At 40.1% G+C, this 22,471-nt stretch overlaps 1 protein-coding gene across 1 annotated transcript; it reads left to right on the forward strand.

The window, feature by feature from the left end:
- Nucleotides 1-13,650: 13,650 nt before the first annotated feature.
- Nucleotides 13,651-22,470, forward strand: LOC109405003 (trichohyalin; the record flags this gene model as incomplete). Its single annotated transcript, XM_062844018.1, is given in 5 exon segments — nucleotides 13,651-13,807; nucleotides 14,174-15,090; nucleotides 15,149-15,542; nucleotides 15,605-15,756; nucleotides 21,964-22,470. Coding segments are annotated over 5 exon segments (2,081 nt in total), but the record flags the coding sequence as incomplete, so codon positions are not given.
- Between the last annotated feature and the right edge of the window lies 1 nt (nucleotide 22,471).

Consider the following 22,471-nt stretch of genomic DNA (forward strand, 5'->3'; position numbering starts at 1 on the left):
TAAAGGAATTGTAAGCCCTAAAACCATGACATTTGATCTATTTTGAATGGGGTAGATGTCCAGAGTCCAAAAAAGGCGACCAGAATATCCAAGATGGAGATCTAAAATCCAAGATGGCGGCTCCAAATTCAAGATGGCGGCTCCAAATTCAAGATAGTATTTGTTCAATGGTATTTTAGGCTCTAAAACCATGCAATATGGGTATATTTAGTATGCGGCAGGTGTCCGGAATACAAAAATGGCGATCACAATATCCAAGATGGTGGCGTAAAATCCAAGGTGGTGGCTCCAAATTCAAGATGGCGCCTGTTTAATGGAGTTTAGGCTCTAAAACCATGCAGTATGAGCTTATGTGGTATAGGGAAGAAACCTGTATTCCAAAAATGATGTTTAGACTATCCAAGATGGCGATTTAAAATCCAAGATGGCGGCTCCAAATTCAAGATGGTACCATGACACCATGAGATATTGGTATATCTAATATGGCGAAGATGACCGCAGTCGAAAAATGGCGTCCAGAATTTCCAAGATGGCGGTTTAAAGTCCAAGATGGCGTCCCAAAATTCAAGGCTGTTTTATGTAGTTTTAGGCTCTCAAATCATGGAATTTGGATATATTTCACGTGTTGAAGATGTTCGGTCCGGAGTCGAAAAATAGCGACCCAATATCCAAGATGGTGGTTCAAAATCCAAGATGGCGTATCCAATTTCAAGATGGCGATTGTTTAATCGAATTGTAGGGCCTAAAACCATGCAATATGGGTATATCTGATGTGGGGAAAAAGTCTGGAGTCCAAAAATGACGACCAGAATATCCAAGATGGCAGACTTAAATCGAAAAAGGCGGCTCAAAATTCAAGATAGCGACTTTTTCCTAAGAGTTTGAGGCTCAAACATCCAAGCTAATGGTGCCATGAAATAGATTTTTTTAAGTATGGAAGTGCGATATTTATCAGCATTTCACTTGATTTTTATTGAAATGTCTTTTCAAAGGCACGAGAAAGGCGCCATCACCGCTAGGTGGATTAGTTAGGGTTTTTTTTTTCATAAGGTTCTATGCAATTTTCTTGAAGATTATAGCTAAAGCCATGACATTGAATATAACGACATGTGAAGACGTTTTCGCGTGCCTTGTGAAAACATTTGAAAACTTCAGCTACCATGATTCTGGGTGATTTTAAGAAGGTTTTCAAGAAACTCTGATACAACCCCCTAAAACACCCCGCCGACCTCCTTCTGAAGCTTCTTCAAGGACATACACGAGTGAATCAAAATACCAAAAACATTATTCTCGCCATCCAAACAACACACAGAGCTGAAATTCCTATTCTTTGCTTACTCGCTCGTGGCAAACATGGAGTAGCATTTTCGACTTTGAGCATTTAGTAGATAAAGAGATCGATGCTCTTGAAAACGCGAGTCGAAAATGCAACTGAGCGCGCTCCCATTAAGAGCCCTGAAACCACTGGGTAGTTCTCTGAACAACAACAACTTCGTTGAAACTCCTTTGAAGTTCCCTGGAAACCCATGAAAAACTTTCAAAAGCACTTTGAATCCCCATTCGAACCATTCTGAAAGCTTCCTAAAACCCCTCTGAAAGTTCACCTGAAAACCTTCGAATTGTTCTCCAAGCAGCATACAAGTCACAAAGGAGTGTCGACCGACAGCGTAGGTTTTTGGTTGCACAGGAGCTACATTCTTGTAGCTCTAACTCAAATGCAGAATAACTTGAAAATTACTTGTGTCCAACCAAAAAACTGCGCTGTCGACACTCCCTTGTGACTTGTGTGCTGCTTGGGTCCTGAAACTCGGAAACCCTTCGAAACTTCAATGAATGATATTACTACTACAACATTATAGAAACAATCACACCTGAATCCCACTGATGAATGATTGAGTGAATCGAAAAAGTTTTGGTGAAAGTTCTAGGAAGGAATAACCTGATGTTCAACAAAACAGATCTTGGATATGAAATATATTTCAATAAAATAGAAATAAAACAAAAACATCGGAAAGATCCTGTGGTATTTTTGGTGTTTTCAGCAAAAATAAGGCGCTGTTCATAAACCACGTGGTCATAGAGAGGGGGGGGGGGGGGGTTAGGCCAATGACCATTTTGTATGGACAAATTAAAAAATTTGTATGGACAAATGACCACGCGGGGGGTGGGGTTGGGGGGGGGGGGGGTCGAAAAGTCCCAAAAAAATGACCACGTGGTTTATGGACAGCCCCTAAGCTTCACGGTTAGAAACCAACGCTACCGCTTTTGCTACCACCACTGACTGCATTGGTTCCTAGCAACCAAGGCTGCACCAATCAAGGTCTTCAAGATTCCCGCGTGTCCTGCTGTTGCTGGGTTTGGACGCTTCGGTCGAATATTTTTTTCCTTGTCACCACCACCAATAAACCTGACTGCTTGCAGATGATGGCGGGTTGTTCTGAGTCAGTTCTGCGAGCATCAATATGCAACACTGGCGAGGCGAGATAAGGCGAGAGGATTATGGCGCGAGAGACGTGATTTATACTTTAATTGGAGAATCTTGTTGGTTGCCGAACGGTGGTGCTGCGCGTGGTGGCCGTGTAGAACGTGTCGGGCACGCAAAATATGGTCTAGATTTATGAAATGGTGACAAGTATTTGTGGTGGTCATGTGGGGATCCTATTTATATTTTTTTTTTATTTTTCGTGGATTAAAAACTGGTCGATCTACAGAAAATCTTGGAAAACTATCACATTTATTAAAATGGAGCTTTCTAGGCCTACATTTGTGTTTTCTTAATTTTAATTGCTCAACATCATGTGGCAGTTTAACGGATAATGACTCATGAGAAAAAAAGTAATTCATTCTTGTCTTTAAAAAAATAATAAAAATAAAAAAAACAAAAATGGAAATTTTACCTTGTTATCTCATATTTACGAAATTTAAAACGACCTCCCATTTTCCCCAAAAATTAAAACAATTTCACTAAAAAGTTGAACGTCAAAACAGTTACCAATTGTGATCAAAAACTGTTCAGTTGAAAATGGATGTAACTTCAAACAATTTTTATGTAATGCACGCATTTACCGTCGGAAGGTTCCTAGTATGCAAGCCATGTCGAGAAATATTCACGTAGCTATGACGTGACAGAACTTGTCAAAGCACTTCATCTGGAGGATCTTAATAAGATGCATATTTTTGTTCAAAGTTGGCAATGTATCGATTAACGTTTTCGCAATTTTGTATCATCAAACAGCTGGCTACCCCTAGCTCTAATCTCCAGCGAAGTCTAATAAATCCCATCATAATCCTATCATCTTCACCAGGAAGAGATTTACCAGCATTCGTGGAGGAGAGCAACCCCCAGGCCCAAGTTTGGATGACTAGCAGCGATATAAAGTCATTAATTTTATTTATATTTCATACCAATTTTGGTGGTCCTAGGACGTCCTCACGTCCGGGAAGTGGCAGCAGCGGCTTTCCAGGATTAAAAGAGCCAGTCAAAACATAGCGATATAAATAACTCGACTCGTTGCACTGCTGGTGCTTGCTGGCTACACTCCGAAGGAATTCTACTCCTTCTCCCCAAGCCGCGTCCGCATTTAGGGAATGAAAAAGTGATGCCGATTTTTTGTGAGGCCATTTCCATGCCCTGAATCAAAAGGGAAAACTGCTGCACTGCAACGGCATGCAAGTTCAACCATCCAAACGCTAGGCGTGTGAGCATTATTTATATGTACTCTCAAACTCCGTGCGGATCATAAATAAAAATATTAATAACGTGGAATCACTTTTTTGGGAGCGGGTGCGAAAGAGATTTTGATGGCGACTGCAAGTGGGTGCATTTTGGATAGGGCCAGCAGTAGGGTGGATATGTTGGTAGCCAGATAGCAGATTTTTTTTTCGAAAGAGCCTAGAGGAAGTTCCTGGGGAATACCCATGAACGACCAGATATAGTTCCTTAGAAACGCCCTTAGAGGATTATCTCTGGAAACGTTCTTCGAGAACCCCAAGAGGAAGATTTTCTGATACGCCTAGAGGAAGTTACTTTGGTTCATCCAGTGGAAAATTCATAGGGTTTTCCAAAGGAAGTTTATAGGGAACACCCAGAATAAGTTCCTAAAGTAACGTTCAGGGAAAGTTCCTCGGGATCGTTTAAAGGAAGTTTCATGGCAACGATCACAGGAAGTTCCCAGAGATAATTCTTCTGGAGCCCTTAGAAAGTAAATGTTCAGAACTGCCCAGAAAAAAGTTTCTCAGAAACATCTTAAAGAGTTCCTTGGGAATGTTCACAGAAAAATTGACGGAAACTCTCAGGGGTGTTTTTTTTTCTGAAAAGGATGTAAGAAATCCCTTAAAAGGAGTTCCCAGGTAACGTACAGAGAAAATACCTTGCGAAAGCTCAGTGAAAGTTCCTCTTCGGAAGCATGCAGAAGAAGCAAATGAGATTCCTGGGCAACCCAAAGTAGAACATTCTGTGAAACATCCAGAGAAAAATTATCAGGAGAAGTAGTTCAGAATTCTACCGTGTATATTTATCAAACTTCAGAGTATTCATTTAGGTAAGCCACCATTGATTTTTGTTTCGAAAAGTCCTCCAAGGATTCCTTAAGAAATTCTGCCAAAGTTTTCTCAGAGAAATAATTCAAGAATATTTCTTGAGATTTTTTTAGTAATTTCTCCAAAGTTCGCTAGAGTTTCTACCAGAAATTTATACTAAGAATCCTTCCATGCATTCCTTCCAAAATTGGTCCATAAATTTCCTTTGAATTGGAGTTTTTAACTTAAACTTGTTGAAAATTACCAAAGTTAGCCTCAAAAATTCCTCTAGATGTTCCTACAGAAATGAATCAAAGAGTTCTTCCAGGAAACCTTCGATAGGTTTCCTCATTAGTTTCTCCAGGTATGCTTTTGGAAAGTTTTCCAACGATTCCTTAAAAAAAACGAAAAAAAAACAGGAAACCCAATTAGAAATGTTTTTAAGAATTTCTTATGCCACAAAAGTTCAGCCTATTGGACGCAGTGGCTTAATTTCCCCAACAGGGGAGGAAAAAAAAAAAAAGAATTTCTTCCAGGGATTCCTTGGAAAAATCGTCCAGGAGCTTTCTCCAAAAAGTGTTCTTTAAAAAACTCCAGTAAATCTTTTAGAAATTACTCCAGAGATTCCTTGCTTTCCTATGCGATTCTTCAAAAGTTACTCAATAAATTCGTGCATTAAATTTTCCGAAAATTATTTCAGAACTGCTTCAGAGGTTTCTCCAGAAATTTTATCTGGCATTCTTTAAGAATTTTTTTCAGGGTCTGCTTCAAATATTCCCTTAAAAAATTGGAATTTATTTGTTAAGAAAATTTCTGTGGATTCTAGTCTAGTCTAGTCTAGTCTACACATTAAGACAATTTCTGTGGATTCCTTTTAAAATTCTGCCAGTGATAAAATTTATTTCTTAATTTTTTTAAGAAAATTTTAAGTGATTTCTTGAAACTCATTCTGGAGATCTTCCGGGGGTTTCTTCAAGAACTCGCCTTGGGATGGGGGTTCCAGCATTCCAGCAGGAACTTCTTCATAAATGCAGTAATTACGATTAAAACGTGATATTGGTTTGATTGATAGAAGAGATATAAAATCTGAAAATAATATCCAAAAAAGTGATCCTGAAACATCTGAAAAATATCAAAATTTGTTATTTCAAGACCAAACAAATAGTTCGCTGTTATTGGTTAGATCTTATATGATATGATGATGATGTTCCTGAAGTTAATTTTTGATATTATTTTCAGATCTTTTATCTCTTATATCAATCAACCCAATATCACTTTTTGATCTCCATATCAAAATATGCTATTATCGTGATTTTTTCCTCTACCCGGGCTGTAGAACTCCATGTATTTACCCAGACATTTATTCATGATTTCCTTCACGAAAACTGCAAGGAATATCTGTAGATTTTTTTTTGAAGAACGGTTTTCAACTGTCTTTAGGAATTAGAAATTACTAAAAAAAAACTTTGTGCAGGAATATTTAACCCTACTAAGATGTTGGGGTCAATATGACTCAGAGAGGAATGCTAAACGTACACTACTCTATCGTGGTGCAAAAATCCTAACTTCCTAGGAGAGTTTAAGATGTTTTCCTATGTGTTTTTTTTTTAATTCAAAATACATTCCTTCGAAAATTCGTCTACTCCATGAGTACTTTTGGGAATATATTCCTGATATATTCTTGAAGAATCACCGGAACAATTTTTGAAAAAAATCTATGAAAAAAGGTCTGAAAAATTCTCTAAAAATATGGAAGCAATCCCAGACGAACTAAATAAATTTTTGAAGAAGTTTTTGAAAACAAAAACATCCTTAGGCACTTTTTTAAAGACACCTTTGAGGAAATTCCGAAATAAACCCAACAAGGATTTATAAAAGATTTCCAAGAAGCATTCAGCAGGAACTCCTTACGGAGGAAGTTTTCAGAAGCGCTCAGTGAAAGATCTTTTGAAACGCCCAGAGAAATTTATTCGGAAAAGCTCAAAGAAAACTTGGGAACGCCCAACAGAATTTTCTTGAGAATGCCCAGAGGAAACTCGTCCAGAAAAGGAAACTTAAACTGCTTCGATGATTCCTCTAAGGATTCCTTCGGCAATTTCTCAAGATTTTTTTTTTTTTCTAAAATTTGTTTGTTTGTTTGCCACCCTATCGCCACAACCAAAGTTTTTTTTTGTTTTCCCTTTTGGCAACGGTGATGCTGATGCTGATAGATTTAATAGGTGTACATACCGGTGGAAGAGGACTATATTTTCACATTAAATAGACCACCCCTCTCTGCAGTCCAAATATTTTCGCTGGCTCGGTGATTCTGTGGCGAATCGAGGCGAAAATATTGATGTTCATTTTTTTTTTTCTTGCAAACATTCAATTGATGAGAATTTATTGGATTTTTTTTTCTGGTGTGGAAGTTCCATAGCGCACCATTGAGTCCTTGAGTGAGTGAATCTTCCGTAATTTTCGCTTGAACCGGAAACACATCTCTTTTACTGTTAAAGTAGTTTTACATTCGTTAGTCAGGTTCTGCCAAGTCGTTCCAGATGTATAAAGGTTCAAGCTATAAACACCATGCAAACAAACATTTCAATCCACCAATCCAAGCAGAAGACACTTCGCCACGCATTATTTCCTATTCAAGATTAAAATAGTCTTCCCGATTCAAGAGAATTCGAAATGATCAACAGCCGCTCCAATTTAAGACTTCTCCTTTCCAGCTTCACCTTCATCTTTTTGCCATTTTGCCCAATACGAAAGCTTTGTCTGCGGGAGTTTCCTGGAAAATCAGTTCAACCAAACCGAACAGAGCTTCGGTGCTGCCTGCTCAGTTCCAGTCTGTTGCCATTTTCTTCCTAATTTTCCGCAAACATTGAACAATGAGGCTGAGGAAAATGGTACCAAATGAGTCTTGTGAAAAGCTTGGTAATAAAACAAAATAGGAAGGCAAGGGATATAAAGGAAGAAAATAGAAGATAAAAGGAAAATAGGTTACAAGCTTTGAAGATAAATAATCAGAAAAAGAAGAACGATTAGAAGACAACAAAATAAAAGATTGAAAGATCAGGAACGATAACGAAAGTAACATTTTGTGCCCTTCTCCTTCACTGAAGAAAGAAAAAGAAAAGCTTATAACCGTCAGCCGCCAGTGCCACTTGATAACGTGATTGTTGCTGGTTGTTTATTTGATTGCTGATTTAATTTTGCATTTCCTTTCTTAGCCTTGCTAGGAAAAAATATGCTTGAGTGGAAAAATGTTCTTTTTTTCTGTCTCGGTTGTGCATTTCTCGCACAATTTGTGATTCACAAAATAAAATTTACCTAGTGAGTTCGGATGAAGACGTTTTCCGCCATAGATTCCCAAAATTTATAATCCGAGGTTGGTCTATCTAGGCTTTGAATAACAGACAACTGTTTTACCTGGAAACTGGAAACATTCTTCAACAACGCAGACTGACAATGAAACCAAACTCACCTACAGTTTCCCTCATCTTTTCATATCTGTATCCACCGTAGAACTCTTGAAACAGTCTTTCATTTCTTTTCTCTGCATTCAAATGAGAAAATCTTTCCCCGTGGTACTCATTCGGAGAATACCGCTGGCTAGCAGGAACAGGATGATATTAAATTCTTTGCGAAATTGTATTAGGGTCACATTTTCCTGTTCGTTTGAATGGTTGGCGTCACAACGCTTCGTTCTAATTCTTCATGAGCGAAATTGTGCCGGCATAAATTAACTGTGAAAACTTTGGCATAACATGAAATATCAATGTTAGTTTTATTTGTTTGGGAAAACTCTTTAATAACTTTTTGTAGGTGTCCTTTTAATAGTGCTTTTATACAGCAGTTTTTCTGAATTTGAGTATCTTTGGGATACCGTAATGGTACAGACTATCGATGAACGTAAAACACGCTTTGATCAGCACATACTGATGCGCACATCTCGTGAGTTTTCCCTGAAAGAATTCCCAAAATAATCTCAAAACAAATTCCCAAACAAAATCTCGGGGGAAATTACTGGAGACATCCCGAAAGGAATCACTCTAAAATATCGGGAGGAATTTTTGAAAAACTTGAAATTTTGAAAATTGTGGAAGAAGCCTATCGAATCTTTGAAAAAAACTCGAAAGGAATCCCTTAAGAAACCCCGGGATGATGCATGGTGTCCGATAGAAATCGTTGAAATGATCATAAATAAATTCCTCGAAGAATCTCAGGAACAATCCGTTAAAGAATCCCGGAAGAAATCCTGGAAGAAATCTTAAAATGTTTGTTGGGAGTGGAGGAATCTCTGAACAAATACTGGGAGAAATCCCTGAAAGAATCCCTGGAAAATATTGAATGAATCCTTGAATGTTAGTAACGGAATCTAAAGTGAGCCCCCAGAGGAATTCTTCAAGAACTGTACGAGAAATTCCCAAAAAAAAAAAAAATTCTTAAATTCTCTTATATTTCTGGAGAAATCCCATGAAAGATTGCTGACGAATTTCCGAGGTCAATCTCCAAAAAACTCACGGGAGGAACCAATTGAGGAACTAAGGAAGGAATGCCGGTAAAATCCCTGAAAGCATCTCGAAAATAGTTTCTAAATGAATCTCAAAAGAAATGACTGAAAAAATACCAGGAGAAGTTTTAAAAAAAACCTGGGAATAGTCAATGATGAGATCCATGAAAATCCTTAAAGAATACAAGGAGAAACCCCTGGATATAATCCATGAGTTGAGGCAATCCTGGGACAAATCCGGGAAAAAGTCCTTTGAGTAATCACTAGTAGAAATCTGGAGTAAACAATGGATGCATGCCGTGAGAATACTGGAAGAATCTCTAAACAAAATCCGGAAAAATCCTTGTCAAATTTCCTAAATCAATCTCGGGAGGAATTCTCAAGAATCCCAGTTGTAATTAATGTTGAAGTCCTGGGAGAAATCCGAGGAGAATTCCGAAAGGAATCCTTGAAAGAATCCCTAGAGGGATCCCTTAAAGAGTTCTGATGGAATCTTTTAAAAATTCTCGAACTTTGAAGGAATCCCTTTGGGTACACCGGGAAGAATCTATGAATTGTGTTCACCACGTTGCAGAAAAAAAAAAGTTGAAGATGAACATGTTCTACCAAAAACAAAATTCAAGGTTCGGTCGTCATCACTGTGCGCCGACTATATTTTGCTCGGCGGCGGCGTGACGGCAATTTTTGACCGGCGGCGGCGGTGTGAATCGGGGTGACCATAATTTCAACATTGGCAAAGCGAAAAAGTTGTCATTACGCTCTAGAATTCGTAGTCTGAGCTTTGACCATTGATGACATAAACTATTATGTTACAATCAATACCTTTTTTACTTCTGTTCGGGTCCGTCACTGCGTGATTAGACCTATTGCGATTTTTTTCTTACTTATCCCTTTATTTGGAAGACTCGGGCGCCACATCCCAAGAAACAGAACTAGTTGAATAACAGTTTCTTAAACTAAAGTTTGCTCAAGTGTTTTTGTTTTTTGATAACAAATATTTATAAATAGAAAGGAGTATTAAGACAATTAAGACATTACCGGTATCCTTAGTGTCATAAATGTTGCATTACTCCATTGCAAATGAAGGGCAAATAAATATTGATTTTGCTACAGTTTTTTTTTGTTTTGTTTTCTCAGTATCTTCAAACTTGATAATAAAGTCACACTATTTACACTAAGGAATCCCCGAAAGATTTCAGAAAGGAAGTTCAGAAGGAATCCTAGGAGGAGCCTGAAAGAAACTTCCGAAGAAATCCATGAAGAAAATTCTGGACTAATCTCTGTAAGAACTGCTGTATGAAACCCTGAAGATACTTCCGCAGGAATCTCTGGCGGTTCAAGAATATCTTTTAGAGATCTCTGCAGACAATTCTGAAAAAATCCCTGATTGAAGTTTTTTGAGGAATTTCAGAAGGAAATGCAGGACGCATCTTCGAAAGAAATTCCAGGAGGATTCCCCAAATGAGTTCAAGCAGAAATCCCAAGGGAATTACAGCAGGAATTTCCAAAGGAACTACAGGAGGAATCCCCGATGGATTTCTAGTGAGAATTTTATAAGAATTTCGAGAAGGAATCTCCAAAGGATTTCAACGAGGAATCAACGAAAAATATTGAGAAGGAATCTCTGAAGGAGTTCCAGCAGAAATCCCTGAGAGTATCCTCTGAAGGAGGAATTTCCGAAAGAATTCCATGAGGAAACTTCGAAGGAATTTCAGGAGGAATCCCATAAGGTATTCCAGCAGGAAACTACGAAGCAATTCTAAGAAGAATCCCCGAAGGAACTCTAGAAGGAATCCCCGAAGGAATATAAATTTAAAATTGAGAGGAGAAATCCCTGCAGGAATCCCAGGGGGAACCCCTAAAGGAATTCTGGGAGAAATCTCCGTAGGATTTCCAAGCGGAATACTCGAAGGATTTCAAGAGGAATTCCCATTGGATGTCCAGGAAGAATCTCTGAATAAATTCTAAGAGAAATCATCAAAGAAACTCTAGGAGGAAATCCCGAAAGAATTTCAGGAGAAATTCACGTTAGAATATCAGGAGAAAGCTCTGAAAGAATTGCAAGAGAAATCCATGAATGATATCTAGGAGGAATACTCGAAGGAATTCCAAAAAGAATCCCCAAAGGAATTCCAGAATGAATTTTAGGAGGAATCCCCGAAGGAAATCCAAGAGGAATCCCTAAATGAAGTGGAGAAATTCCATAAGCATTCTAAGAGGAACCACCTTTTTGACGGGATATATGAAGGAGTCCCCGAAAGCATTTCAGGAGGAATCCTCGAAGGAAGTCAAGGAGGAAACCCCGAAAGAATATCTAGGAAGAATCTCCGAAGGAATTCCAAGTGGAATCCCCGAAAGAATGCCAGGAAAAGGCCAGGAGGAATCCTCGAAGGAAGTCCTGGGGAACCCCTGAAGGAAGTCTAGGAGAAATCTCCGAAGAAATTACAGGAGAAATCCCTGCAGGGGTTCCAGGGGAATGCTCGAAGGATTTTCAGCGGATCTTTCGGGGTAGGGGGAAAGATTTGCAGGAGGTATTCTCTAAAGAAATCCAGAAGGAAATCCTTAAGGAATTTTTGTAGAAACTACAATCTGAAAGAAACCTAGGAGCAACCCCTGGAAGAACTTCTGGAAGAATTCCTAAAGGAACTTCTTGGACAATCCCCTAAGGAAATCCTGAAGAAATCTAGTAAGGAACTCTTGTATAGGGATCGCCGAATAAACTTCTGGGGTAATCCCTGAATTCTCCTGGTGATGTCCTTGGATCTTCGTATAAGATTCTCTGATGAAACTTCTGTATGAATCCCTGAAATAATTCAGCAGGAATCTCTGAAGAAACATCTGCAAGAATCCCTGAAACTCCTGGATGAATCTCTGATGGAGCTCCTGGAAAGAGCTAATGGTACTTCAGAAGGAATTCCTGCAGGAACTACTAGACTAATGTCTAAAGACCTCCTGCAGGAATTCCTGAAAAAAACTCACGGAATTCTTGATGGATCTTCAGGTGGCATTTACATATTAATCGTCCTGAAAGTATATTTAAAGGGACTTCTGGAAGGATACTTGAACGAACTCCCGTTGAAATAGCTTAGGGAACTTCTAAAGGAATTCCTAATAAACACATGGAGACTCCCTGAATCCTCCTGGAGCTATTAGGAAGACCCCTGAGTGAACTCTCAGATTAATCTCTGAAGGACCTCCTATGAGAATTCCTGGTGGATCTTCTGGATGAATCTCTGATGTATCTCTAGTAAGCATCCCTGAATTCTCCTGAAATATTTTTGGAAGGTACTCCTGTCAAGATCTTCCGAGCTTCTAAAAAAATATCATCCTGGAGGCATCTCTGAAGATTTTTCTGGAGGATCTCCAGGAGGCATCACGGAATCCTTCTGGAAGATTCTCTGAAGAAACTGCTGGAGAGATATGAATGTGTGTTCTAAGAGTTGAGAAATCAATTATTGTAATCAAACTCTTATGATAGTAATCGTGAGATTTAGTTATCTCAAGTTTATATAAACTTAATTTCGTTCGTGCACTGATCACCGGCGCGAAAAATGAAAACCGGCGGCGTGACATGGTAGTATGATATGGTAGTTGTAAAGTAGAATATATTGCAAAATGATGGGAAGTTTGTTACTTTGGTATGCAAGAATTGTGTATTGGAATGTAAGATTTTTAAATATGAATTTTATTAAAAATTTACAAAAAAAAATCAGCTTTGAAGCTGTGTCTAAGGAACACAGATGTCAAGAAAGTATCTCTTCTTCGACCCCCAACACTCTTAACGAATTCGAAATCCAGTGATTTCAAAGAAATATCTTTTAAAAATGCCATTCAAATGCCATTGTATTGTATTGATACCTTTATAGTGATGTTTCAACAAAACTTTAAAGCAAATTTATGAAATCAAAATCTACATAAATTCCTGTAGAATTTTTCCACGAATTCCCGAATGCTTTCATTAAAAAAACGGCTTTCCTGATATGCACTTCCAAGAAAAAAAATCTATTTTAAAACTTATATGTAGAATTCTTGAAACAGATTTTTATTGAATTTCTGTCGGAATTTCAGGAATGGGGTAAACGCTCCCTTAGTGGATGTTGTACCAATTGTGGTGGTAGTGGCAATTTAGTGCTATTTCAACCAAAAAGCTTGCAAATGAAATCTGAAATAGATGCATTATACTTTGTTAAGTAATGCCATTAAGTCAGTTTTGTGCTGAAGAATTGTCGAAAAACCTATCTTAAGGAATTATTTTCCTTATTTTTTTTTTTTGCTCTTTTGCACCTATAGTGGTGGTAGTGTTCTTATAGTGGTGGGTCCTATAAGAATTCAATGGGATGCGTCATTATAGGAACCAATGTTTAATTTTAACACCATAAGCTGAATAAGCTGTTATTCAGCTTTCATTGTTACTTGTGCAGTTATTCGTTTCTGCTCTGGTTGACAATGCTTCTCCCGAAGTTAATCGTAACAAGAAAGTTAAACATTTCCGCAAATTGAGCAAAAGCCATGGCCCAGCATCCATTCACCGCATAAAATCTCACTCTAATTTAAATTTATCTCGACCAACACACTAGCCAGCCCATTCCAGTTGGACTCAACCTACCTACACCAACCGCCAACCACAGTCAGCAATCATTAATAAATTTGCCTTTCTCTTGTTGCCTTCTGTTCTTTCTTTGCATGTTTGTTATCGATGCCCTGCCACACCACATCACGGCCATCGCCACAGGTTCCGCCCTGATGAACATCGTCGGAGTCTACAAAGAAATCCAGGACCAGCACATGAACATTGTAAGATCCCGCAGCCGCCGGGCGCTGGCTGGACTCTCACCTTCGGGCCCACGCGCGCACGCAACCTCTCTGTCCAAGTCCGCCCTCCTGCTCCGATTGAGATTATGATTTGTGTTTTCAATAGCTTTATTGCGAATTTCCTTGACCACCACCAGTCAGTGGTTACATATTTTGCTTGCGACCAATGGGGATATAGGGGAGCAAAACTAAACATTCATTTCTGAACGCAAATGCTCATAACTATAAATTATCTGTGTAAGATCGGATCGGAACCCTTCGGAGCGGGAGTGGACGCGGCTGCGATTTCACCTTCTGAATTATTGATTGCTAACTAACCGCCACCCTTCGTGATTGTTTCACTTTCAGCTGAAAGCCTTCTACGTGGACTTGCTGGTGCCGCTGGAGACCAACCTCGAGAAGGACACCAAGGTGGTCCAGTTCGAGCAGAAGAAATTTCTCCAACAGCATAAGCTCCGATCGGACAGTTACAGCAAGGCGGCGACAACTATGAAGAAATACCGAAAGAAGAACTCCAAGAGCTCGCCGAAGGACGCCGAGAAGGAGATCAAGAGTATCCAGAACTTTGAGGAGGAGAAACACAAACTGGATCAATTCTGTGAGCACAGCTTGAAGAACGCCATGACCCAGGAACGTCGACGATACGGATTCGTGCTGGAACGGCAATGCTCGCTGGCGAAACACTGGATGGCCTATCATCACTCGGGACACATGATCATTGAGAAGTCGTTGGATAACTGGAACGAAGTTGCCGCTACCCGTGAATTCTTGCCGCCAAATGTTGAAAACATGTTTACGACGAAGCAGTTGAAGGACATTGACGACGATGACGATGATGCGCAGTCGATCGCTTCTCAGCTGAGGAAGACCCGGTCGATCGATGCTTCTTGTTTGGATATGCGATCGCTGGGAGATGTGGTGAACAGTTCGATGATGCATATGCCACGTGCCAAGTCGGAGTTTAATTTGAACAATAGCAGCAACACAAGTACTTTGGTAGGGGGTATGAGCGGAGGTCCAAGACATTCGATCAACGTTACGGCCATGTCGTCTGGGGATGGAAACCAGTGGGAACGACCGACCGTTAAGGCTCTGTATGCGTATTTGTCATCTGGAGAGAATCAGCTGAGCTTCTTGGAGGGTGATAAAATCGCTCTGGTTGGAGATCGGGCCAAGGGGTGGCAGTTCGGGGAGAATTTGCGGACGCAGAAGTTCGGGTGGTTCCCGATAGCGTACACAGAGAATGAACGCGAAGAGAAGGAGAGGTTTGTAGAGGTTCGTGTGAGGTGGAAGGTTAAATGTAATGTCTATGCTTATTTCTAGTATCAGCGAATGGGTCAAGGCTCCGCCCAGCGAAATCGAGGTTGAGAACACTCCGGATTCGTCGCTGGAGAGTACCTTGGTCGATGACTCCATGCCGACGCCGTCGAAGCCGAACAACTCGAACTCGTACCACGACGAGGCATCGCCAACGCGGATGTTCGGCGATACCATCCAGTACCGGCAGTCGAAGCAATTCCGTCGGCTGTCCCGTGGCGAGAAGCCACCCAAGCCGGGACCGCCACCGCAGCTTCCGGCACCCGTTCCGACACCGGTAGTGCCTAACTATAGCAAACCCCAGGGGGTTCCGCAGTCGAACAGTTTCTCCTCCTCGGGGGGACCGCCGATGGTCGAGAAGCGCAAGACTCCGTCGGCCACGATGAATTTTAATAAACCGGTAAGTGGAGCGAGGAGATGCGTCAAGGAAAAACTGTGATCTAATGAAAACGTGTTTTACAGCAATCGGCCAACAAGCCGAAGGTTTCCCGGAATGGAATTGCCAGTGCCTCGCTGCATAGCAGCAACGATAGTGGATTCTCCAACGAGCTGCAGCAGCAGCAGGAGCCGGAGCTGTACTCGGACGATGAAACGGTGCACCGTGTTCCGATCAGGTAAGGTTTTGATGAAAAAATCGTGGTGTAAGGACCTTGATGCTTGCTTTGGTGACGGGGTGTTACAATAATAATATTTTTATTCAATCGATACTAACATTTATTTATGTAACATAAACACGCTGGTATTCAAGTTAAGGGATCAAAAGAATCTAAACAAGTGGTTGGGTGTAACGAGCGGGCAACGAACTGTATGCTATGAGCGCTTGCACGCTGACGTCATCACTGTCTCCTTCTCTTTCTTCCCTTCGGCGTCGGTCCATAAAGCCGTCCTTGCCCTCAAAAAAAATTTGAGGGCAATGTTTACAAATCGTATGAGAATTCGATGAGGTTAGGTTTTTGGTGCAAGCCTCTATTCGTACTATTGAAAGCTGCCTTGACAGTAACGTTTGACGCAAAACTAATTCACACTATCATACCATAAATGATCATTGAGTAGTGCTTCAGCCACTAACGCCAGGTAACGGACTAATAACGAATTTCATAGACTTTTGTTAGCTAACCACCGTACACGTTCTATAGGAATTCCATGAAAGCTTCATTCAGAAAGATTTTAAGGGATAGGAATTTCTAGAGCAATTGCTTCAGATATTCCTCTAGCAGTTCCGCCATGGATTCCTACTGGAGTTCATTCAAGGAATCCTGTAGAAGATCCTTCAGTGATTTCTCCAGGATTTGGTTTTGGATTCCTCCAGGAATCCCAAGAGGTATTCATCTAGGAAGTCTTGGTTTTCTCTAGGAATTTCTGCAGGGATTCCACCGAGGATTTTTTCAGAAGGAATTTCTTCAGAGATTTCTCCAGAAGTTCCTTCAGGAATTTCTTCATGAATTCCATCAGCGATTCCTCTAAGAATTATTTTTTATTTCCGCATACGTAGAATTAACTAATGGTTCTAATAAACGTTTTAAATTGTGTTCTACTTATTTTAAAATCGGATCGAACCTCAGTAGATCATTGACAAAGGCGCAGTATCTTTCCAGAGGAAGACTGTGTCTAAATACTGTCGTATGCCTAGTAACTTCAAACAGTTGACACTGGTGGAGACGACGAGCAGAAACGTTATAATTGACAATTCCATGGAATGCATCAATGATTCTTGCAGCAGGGATTCCTCCAAGAGTTTCTCCAGGAATTGCTTAACAGGTTTCTCCTGGAGTTCTTTGAAGATTTTTTCTTGAAGTTAGTTGAGGGATGAGCTCATGTATTCCTTGGGAGTTTTCTCAACCATCTTAAAAAAAGACAATTACACCGTCTTCGACCTTACGGCCTCTACAGACTGAACAGTACAAACATTCGACAACGGACAACACATATAACACCCAGTGGCCCAGTGGAGAATTTTCCGTTTGACGAAAAGTTTTCCCCGACTGGAGCGGGAATCGAACCCACACTCCGAGGCTTACGAGACATCTAAACGACTGACGCCGCTAACCGCTCGGCCACGAAGCCCACATCTTATTCAGGGATTCATCCAGGAATGCCATCAGAAATTTGTACAGGGCTCCTCTGGAGAATTCTCCGAGAACTCCTTCAGAGATTTTTCCTAGATTTTTTTTAAGCTCTACTAGGGAGAATTTCAGTCCGAGGCTGGCTTCAATCTCTATACCTTGAATTCTTTGCGGGACTTCTCCTGGATTTCCTTTAAAAACTTCTTCATAAACTCCTTCAGGGATGCTTCTTCATAAACTCCTTGTGATAACTTCAGGAATTCGCTCAGGAATTATGCAGGCATCCATGAACTTGTTCAGGGACTTTTTCTGGAATTCTTTGAAGGATGCTGTAGTGTATGGACGGACACTGTGGTCACTAATCAATTCAAATGATCGAATTGGCCTTATCTTTTCATTAACGAGGATGGATGCAAATGATGCACCTACTCGCGTGAAATACTTTACAAGACTAAAGTTTTTCATTTCATCTTGATCGTTTGTTTCCTTTGCTTTGTTTATCCGGTAGCGTATCACCTTTGCTAAAGCGATATGCCCTGTTAATGCTTTTCTCGGTATCCGTCTCAATCCCAATATTCTCCTCCTGTCCTACTTTCTCATAATTTTAAAAGTTCAATTTTTCTCATCAAAAATATTCACTTCGTTTACATTTCACTTCATTGTAGCACAACTTACAATTGCCTTCATTCCTATCACTCATCATTATCACAATCAACCTCATTTCTCATCACCTTCTTTGTCATTTTCATTACGTTTTACATCTTTTTTTAAATCTTTTATCTTATCTTTCATCATCATCGTCTCTCATCTCTTATTTCTTATCTCTCATATTTTATCTCTCTCCTCTTATATCAAACCATCTCTCATCTTTTATGTGTTATTTCTCATTACTCCTTTCTCAGCATTATCATCCCATCTCTTATCTTTTCTCTCTTATATCTTAGCTCTTATCTCTCATGTTGCATCTCCCATCTCTTAACTCTTATGTCTTATAACTTCTTTTGCACCGTATTCGACCCCCTGCAGAAAATTTTTGTCACGTCTGCTTATCATTCATCTATCATATTTCATATCTCATCTCATTTATCATCTTCCATCTCTCATCTTCCATCTCTCATCTCCCATCTCTAATCTCTCATGTCTCTCCTCTCATCTTTTATCTCGCATCTCTCATCTATTTTCATCGTCATCATCTCTCATCTTTTATCACTCATCACTCATCTCATCCCTCATCTCGTAACTCTTATCTCTAACCTTTAATTTCTCATTTTTCATCTCTCATCTCTTATCTCTCATCTTTCATCTCTCAACTCTCAGCTCTCATCTCTCATCCTTCAGCTTTTATCACTCATTTCTCATCTCTTACCTTCCATCTCCCATCGTCATCATCATCTCTCAACGTGCTCATCATTATCAGCTTCATCATCTCTAATATCTCATCTTCTATCTCTCATCTTTCATCTCTGATATCTCATGTCTTCTCTCTTTTCTTTCATCTCTCATTTCTCAACTCTCATTTCTCATCCATCATCTTTCATCTCCCATCGCTCATGTCTCACATCTCATCTTGCATCTTTCATATCTCATCATCATCATCTCTCATTTCCATCTCTCTCTCTAATTACTCATATCTTATACCTCACCTTTCACCTCTCGTCTCTCACCTCACATCTTTCAACTTTCAGTTCTCATATTTTACAAGACTCAAGTTTTTCATTTCATCTTAATCGTTTGTTTCGTTTGCTTTGTTTATCCGGTAGTGCATCACCGTTGCTAATGACATATGCACTGTTAATCCTTTTCTCGGTGTCCTTCTCAATCCCTACAGATGTTTAGGAACTTCTTTAGGAATTTCTTTTTAAATTTCTTCAAGATTTTCTCCAGGCACTCCATTAGGGATTTCTCCAGGAACTCCAGCAGTAGTGAAATTTTGCAGGAGCAATTTCAGGGACTCATTCAAGAATTCCTCCAGGAATTCCTTAAAAGTTTTTTTCCTGGAATTCTTGAGTGATTTCGACTTGAGTTCCTAGAGGATTTTTATTTCTGGTATTTCTGGAGAGACTCCTCCAGGAACTCTTTCAGGGATTTCTCCAGGAGTTTCTTCAAAGATTCACCAGCAAGTGTATAAGAGATCTCTTGGATAGTAAATATACTTCATTACTTCAGAGGATTACTTCAGGAATTTCTCCTTGATATCCTTTAGATTTTTTGTTCCTGAAATTCTATGAGAGATTTCTCCTGAAGTTATTGAAAACATTTGCCCTGTAATTGCTGGAGAGATTTTTCAGGAAATTCTTCAGGAATTTCTCCAAGAACTCCTTATGGGACTCCTTGGAATTCTTCCAAGGATTTTTAAATAAATTTCTTCAGGGATTTTTCCAGAAACTAATCCAACGAATTCTCCTGGAATTTCGTTACAAGAATTTTTCCAGGAACACTTCAGAGATTCCTCCTGGAACTCATTCAGAGATTCATATAGAACTTCGTTGAGGGATTCCACTATGAGTTTCTCCCGGAATCACTAGAGATTTTTTCCGGGAGCTTCTTCAAGATCTCCTTTGGCAACTCAGAGATTCCTCCAGAAACGCCTTCTAGGGTTCCCAGATAAACTCTTTCAAAGATTTCTTCAGGAAATTATGCTTGAAATTCATCAGCAACTCCATTAGGAATTTATGCAGGAGTTCTTCAAGGGATTCCTTGATAAATTCCGTCAGAGGTTTCTAATGTAGTTCATTCAATGATTCCTTCACACGTTTGTTTCATAGATTTCTACAGAAATACCTTCAGAGAAATTTCTCTTGAAATTTCTGAAGAGATTTTTCTTGTAATGCCTTAGTGATTTTTCCTGCAGCTCCTTCAAAGATTCCTTCGCGAACTTCTTCAGGGTTTCCTCATGGAGTTCATTCCAGGAATTTTTTTAGGGATTCCTTCAGGTTTTTTACCAGGAGTTCCTTCAGGAGGATCCACCAGATTTTTTTTGTGATTTCTCTATGGATTTTTCTAGGTATACGCTATGTAGTTTCTCCTGAAATTTCTTCAGTGATTCCTTCAGGAGTTTTTTCCAAGGATTCGCTCAGGAACTACTCCAGGGGTTCCTCCAAGAGCACACTCAGGGATTCCTCTAGGAGTCCCTTCAGGGATTCCTTTATCTTCCTCGAAATTTACTACACGATTTTTTCAGGTTTCAGACCCAGATTGCTTGTAGCATTCGGCCTTTGAACAATCTATCTCCTTGATAATGACAGAAACAAACTCCGAAAAATATGGTACAGCTTACTTCAAGTGTTTTTCATGAACTTCTTTCAGCGATTCCACCTGAAGTATCTTTTGTGATTCCTTCAGGAGTTCCTTATGTGATTTCTCTATAAATTCCTCCAGTGATTCTTCCTGGTGTTTTTTCAGGGATCCTTAAGCCTCAAGGAACTCCTACAAGGGTTCTTCCAGGAGTCTCTTCAGGAGCTCCTTCATGAACATTTTTCAGGGATTCTTGCAGGAGATCCTTCTGAGATTTCTCCAGGGTTTTCTTCATGGATTCCTCCTGGAGTACACTCAGGGTTCCTCAAGGGATTTCTCTAGATATTCTTCAGGGATTTCTCCTGCAGTTTCTTCGCAGATTTCTCTAGTTCATCTGAAAGATTTTTTCTCTATGTGCCCTGTTTACGATAAAAATTACTACTACCAACCACCCAAGTAGCCACCGGTAGGGAGGTAAGGTACAGTAGACGTTCAAGAACTGCAAAATGTTATCGTTGTACTTACCGAATGAAATTCGTTAACTGCAACAACTGACAGACGTCAAAGATCTGTCAGTTGTTACAAAATGCAGCCAAAGTGCTTGCAAAAAACATCGCACTGCAACAAAAATGCACTCGTAAAACATCGCATCGCTATTTACAAGCTATTATGACGGATAGCGGTGCGAAAAATAGTTTTTTCTTGCACAATAAAAACAAAAACAAACCTAACAGATTAAACTACACATTCAAATCAGCCTGTTGAAAATATCGATCGTTTACACGCTTATTACCCAACCACGAAGTCTTTAACCGAAGGATCGTGTATGCAACATTTTTTTGTTTCGCAATGAAAACAAACTGTTAATAGTGTTTGTAGGTTAACTGTCAGCAATCTCTATTGCAAAATTGTTGCACTTAGCAGACTTTTTGCTAAAACGCATTGCAGTTAAAGCGTTTGCAACGAGCAAACGTCTACTGTAGTATACGATACGAATACGAAACCAGTTTACATGCCTCGACTACTCATCGACTTACTACGCACTGGTGGGGATAGTCTTAGTGATTAAAATATTGTTAATTTTGTTTCTTGGTCACAACTTTCCACTCTAAATTGCATCCACCTGTCCCCTCGTCTTATTCTTCGTTCTATTTTGAACTACCTGTTTCTGACAATTCCAGTGTTCGGGCTAGGGTCAACTATATGCCCTACTTTAAACCTTTGATGAATTCTTCTTCTGTTCTCAGCTTTATGTTTTCTTTGTTTTCTAAAGGCAATACATTCAATCGCAAAAAAGTATTGTGTTTGTGTATGAATATCTACTAACCAACTAACCATACCTTTGAAATCATTGTTAAACTGCATGAATTGAGCAATACTAATACTATTACACACTGCTATTGAATTAATGAACATTCAGCATTGCCTCAACCAATAACACCAGGTAATGGACTCATCAACAAAACGCACAAACTTCAGTGAACTAATCACCGAATACGTCACTTTTCCCCCCAACTTTTTAAGATCATCCCGTTCGGAGAAGAACCTCTCATCACCCCGATCTACCGACCGGGAACTCAGCGAGCATCGTTCCCCCCATCCACGCTACGGCAACGGTGGTGGCCCGGACGATGACGACGATGACATCTACGGGACGATCGTACCCCCTCGTCGACAGCACCAGAAGATGCGACAGGCCAACAGCTTCGGCAATATTGCCGAGAGCAACTCCGGCACGCTGGAGTACGGGTACCGCTCGCGCACCCGCATGTCCGAAGGCAACGCCAACCAGAGCGACTCGCAGAAGATCAAGCGTACCAAGTCGTTCTGGAAGTTCTCCAAGTCGCAGGACCACATCATGGAGGGTATGGCCATGTGGAAGCACAACGACGTGATCCCGACCAGCCGGGAGAAACGCGAGATGGAGAAGAAGGAGGCCACGCTGAAGAGGAACATGCGCAAGAAGGAACAGATGGAGAAGCAAAAGCAACGGGAGATGATCATGGCGAAGGAAGCCGAGGAAGCCCGCAAA

The sequence above is a fragment of the Aedes albopictus genome, unplaced genomic scaffold, assembly GCF_035046485.1.
Source record: "Aedes albopictus strain Foshan unplaced genomic scaffold, AalbF5 HiC_scaffold_741, whole genome shotgun sequence".
Classification (NCBI taxonomy): domain Eukaryota; kingdom Metazoa; phylum Arthropoda; class Insecta; order Diptera; family Culicidae; genus Aedes; species Aedes albopictus.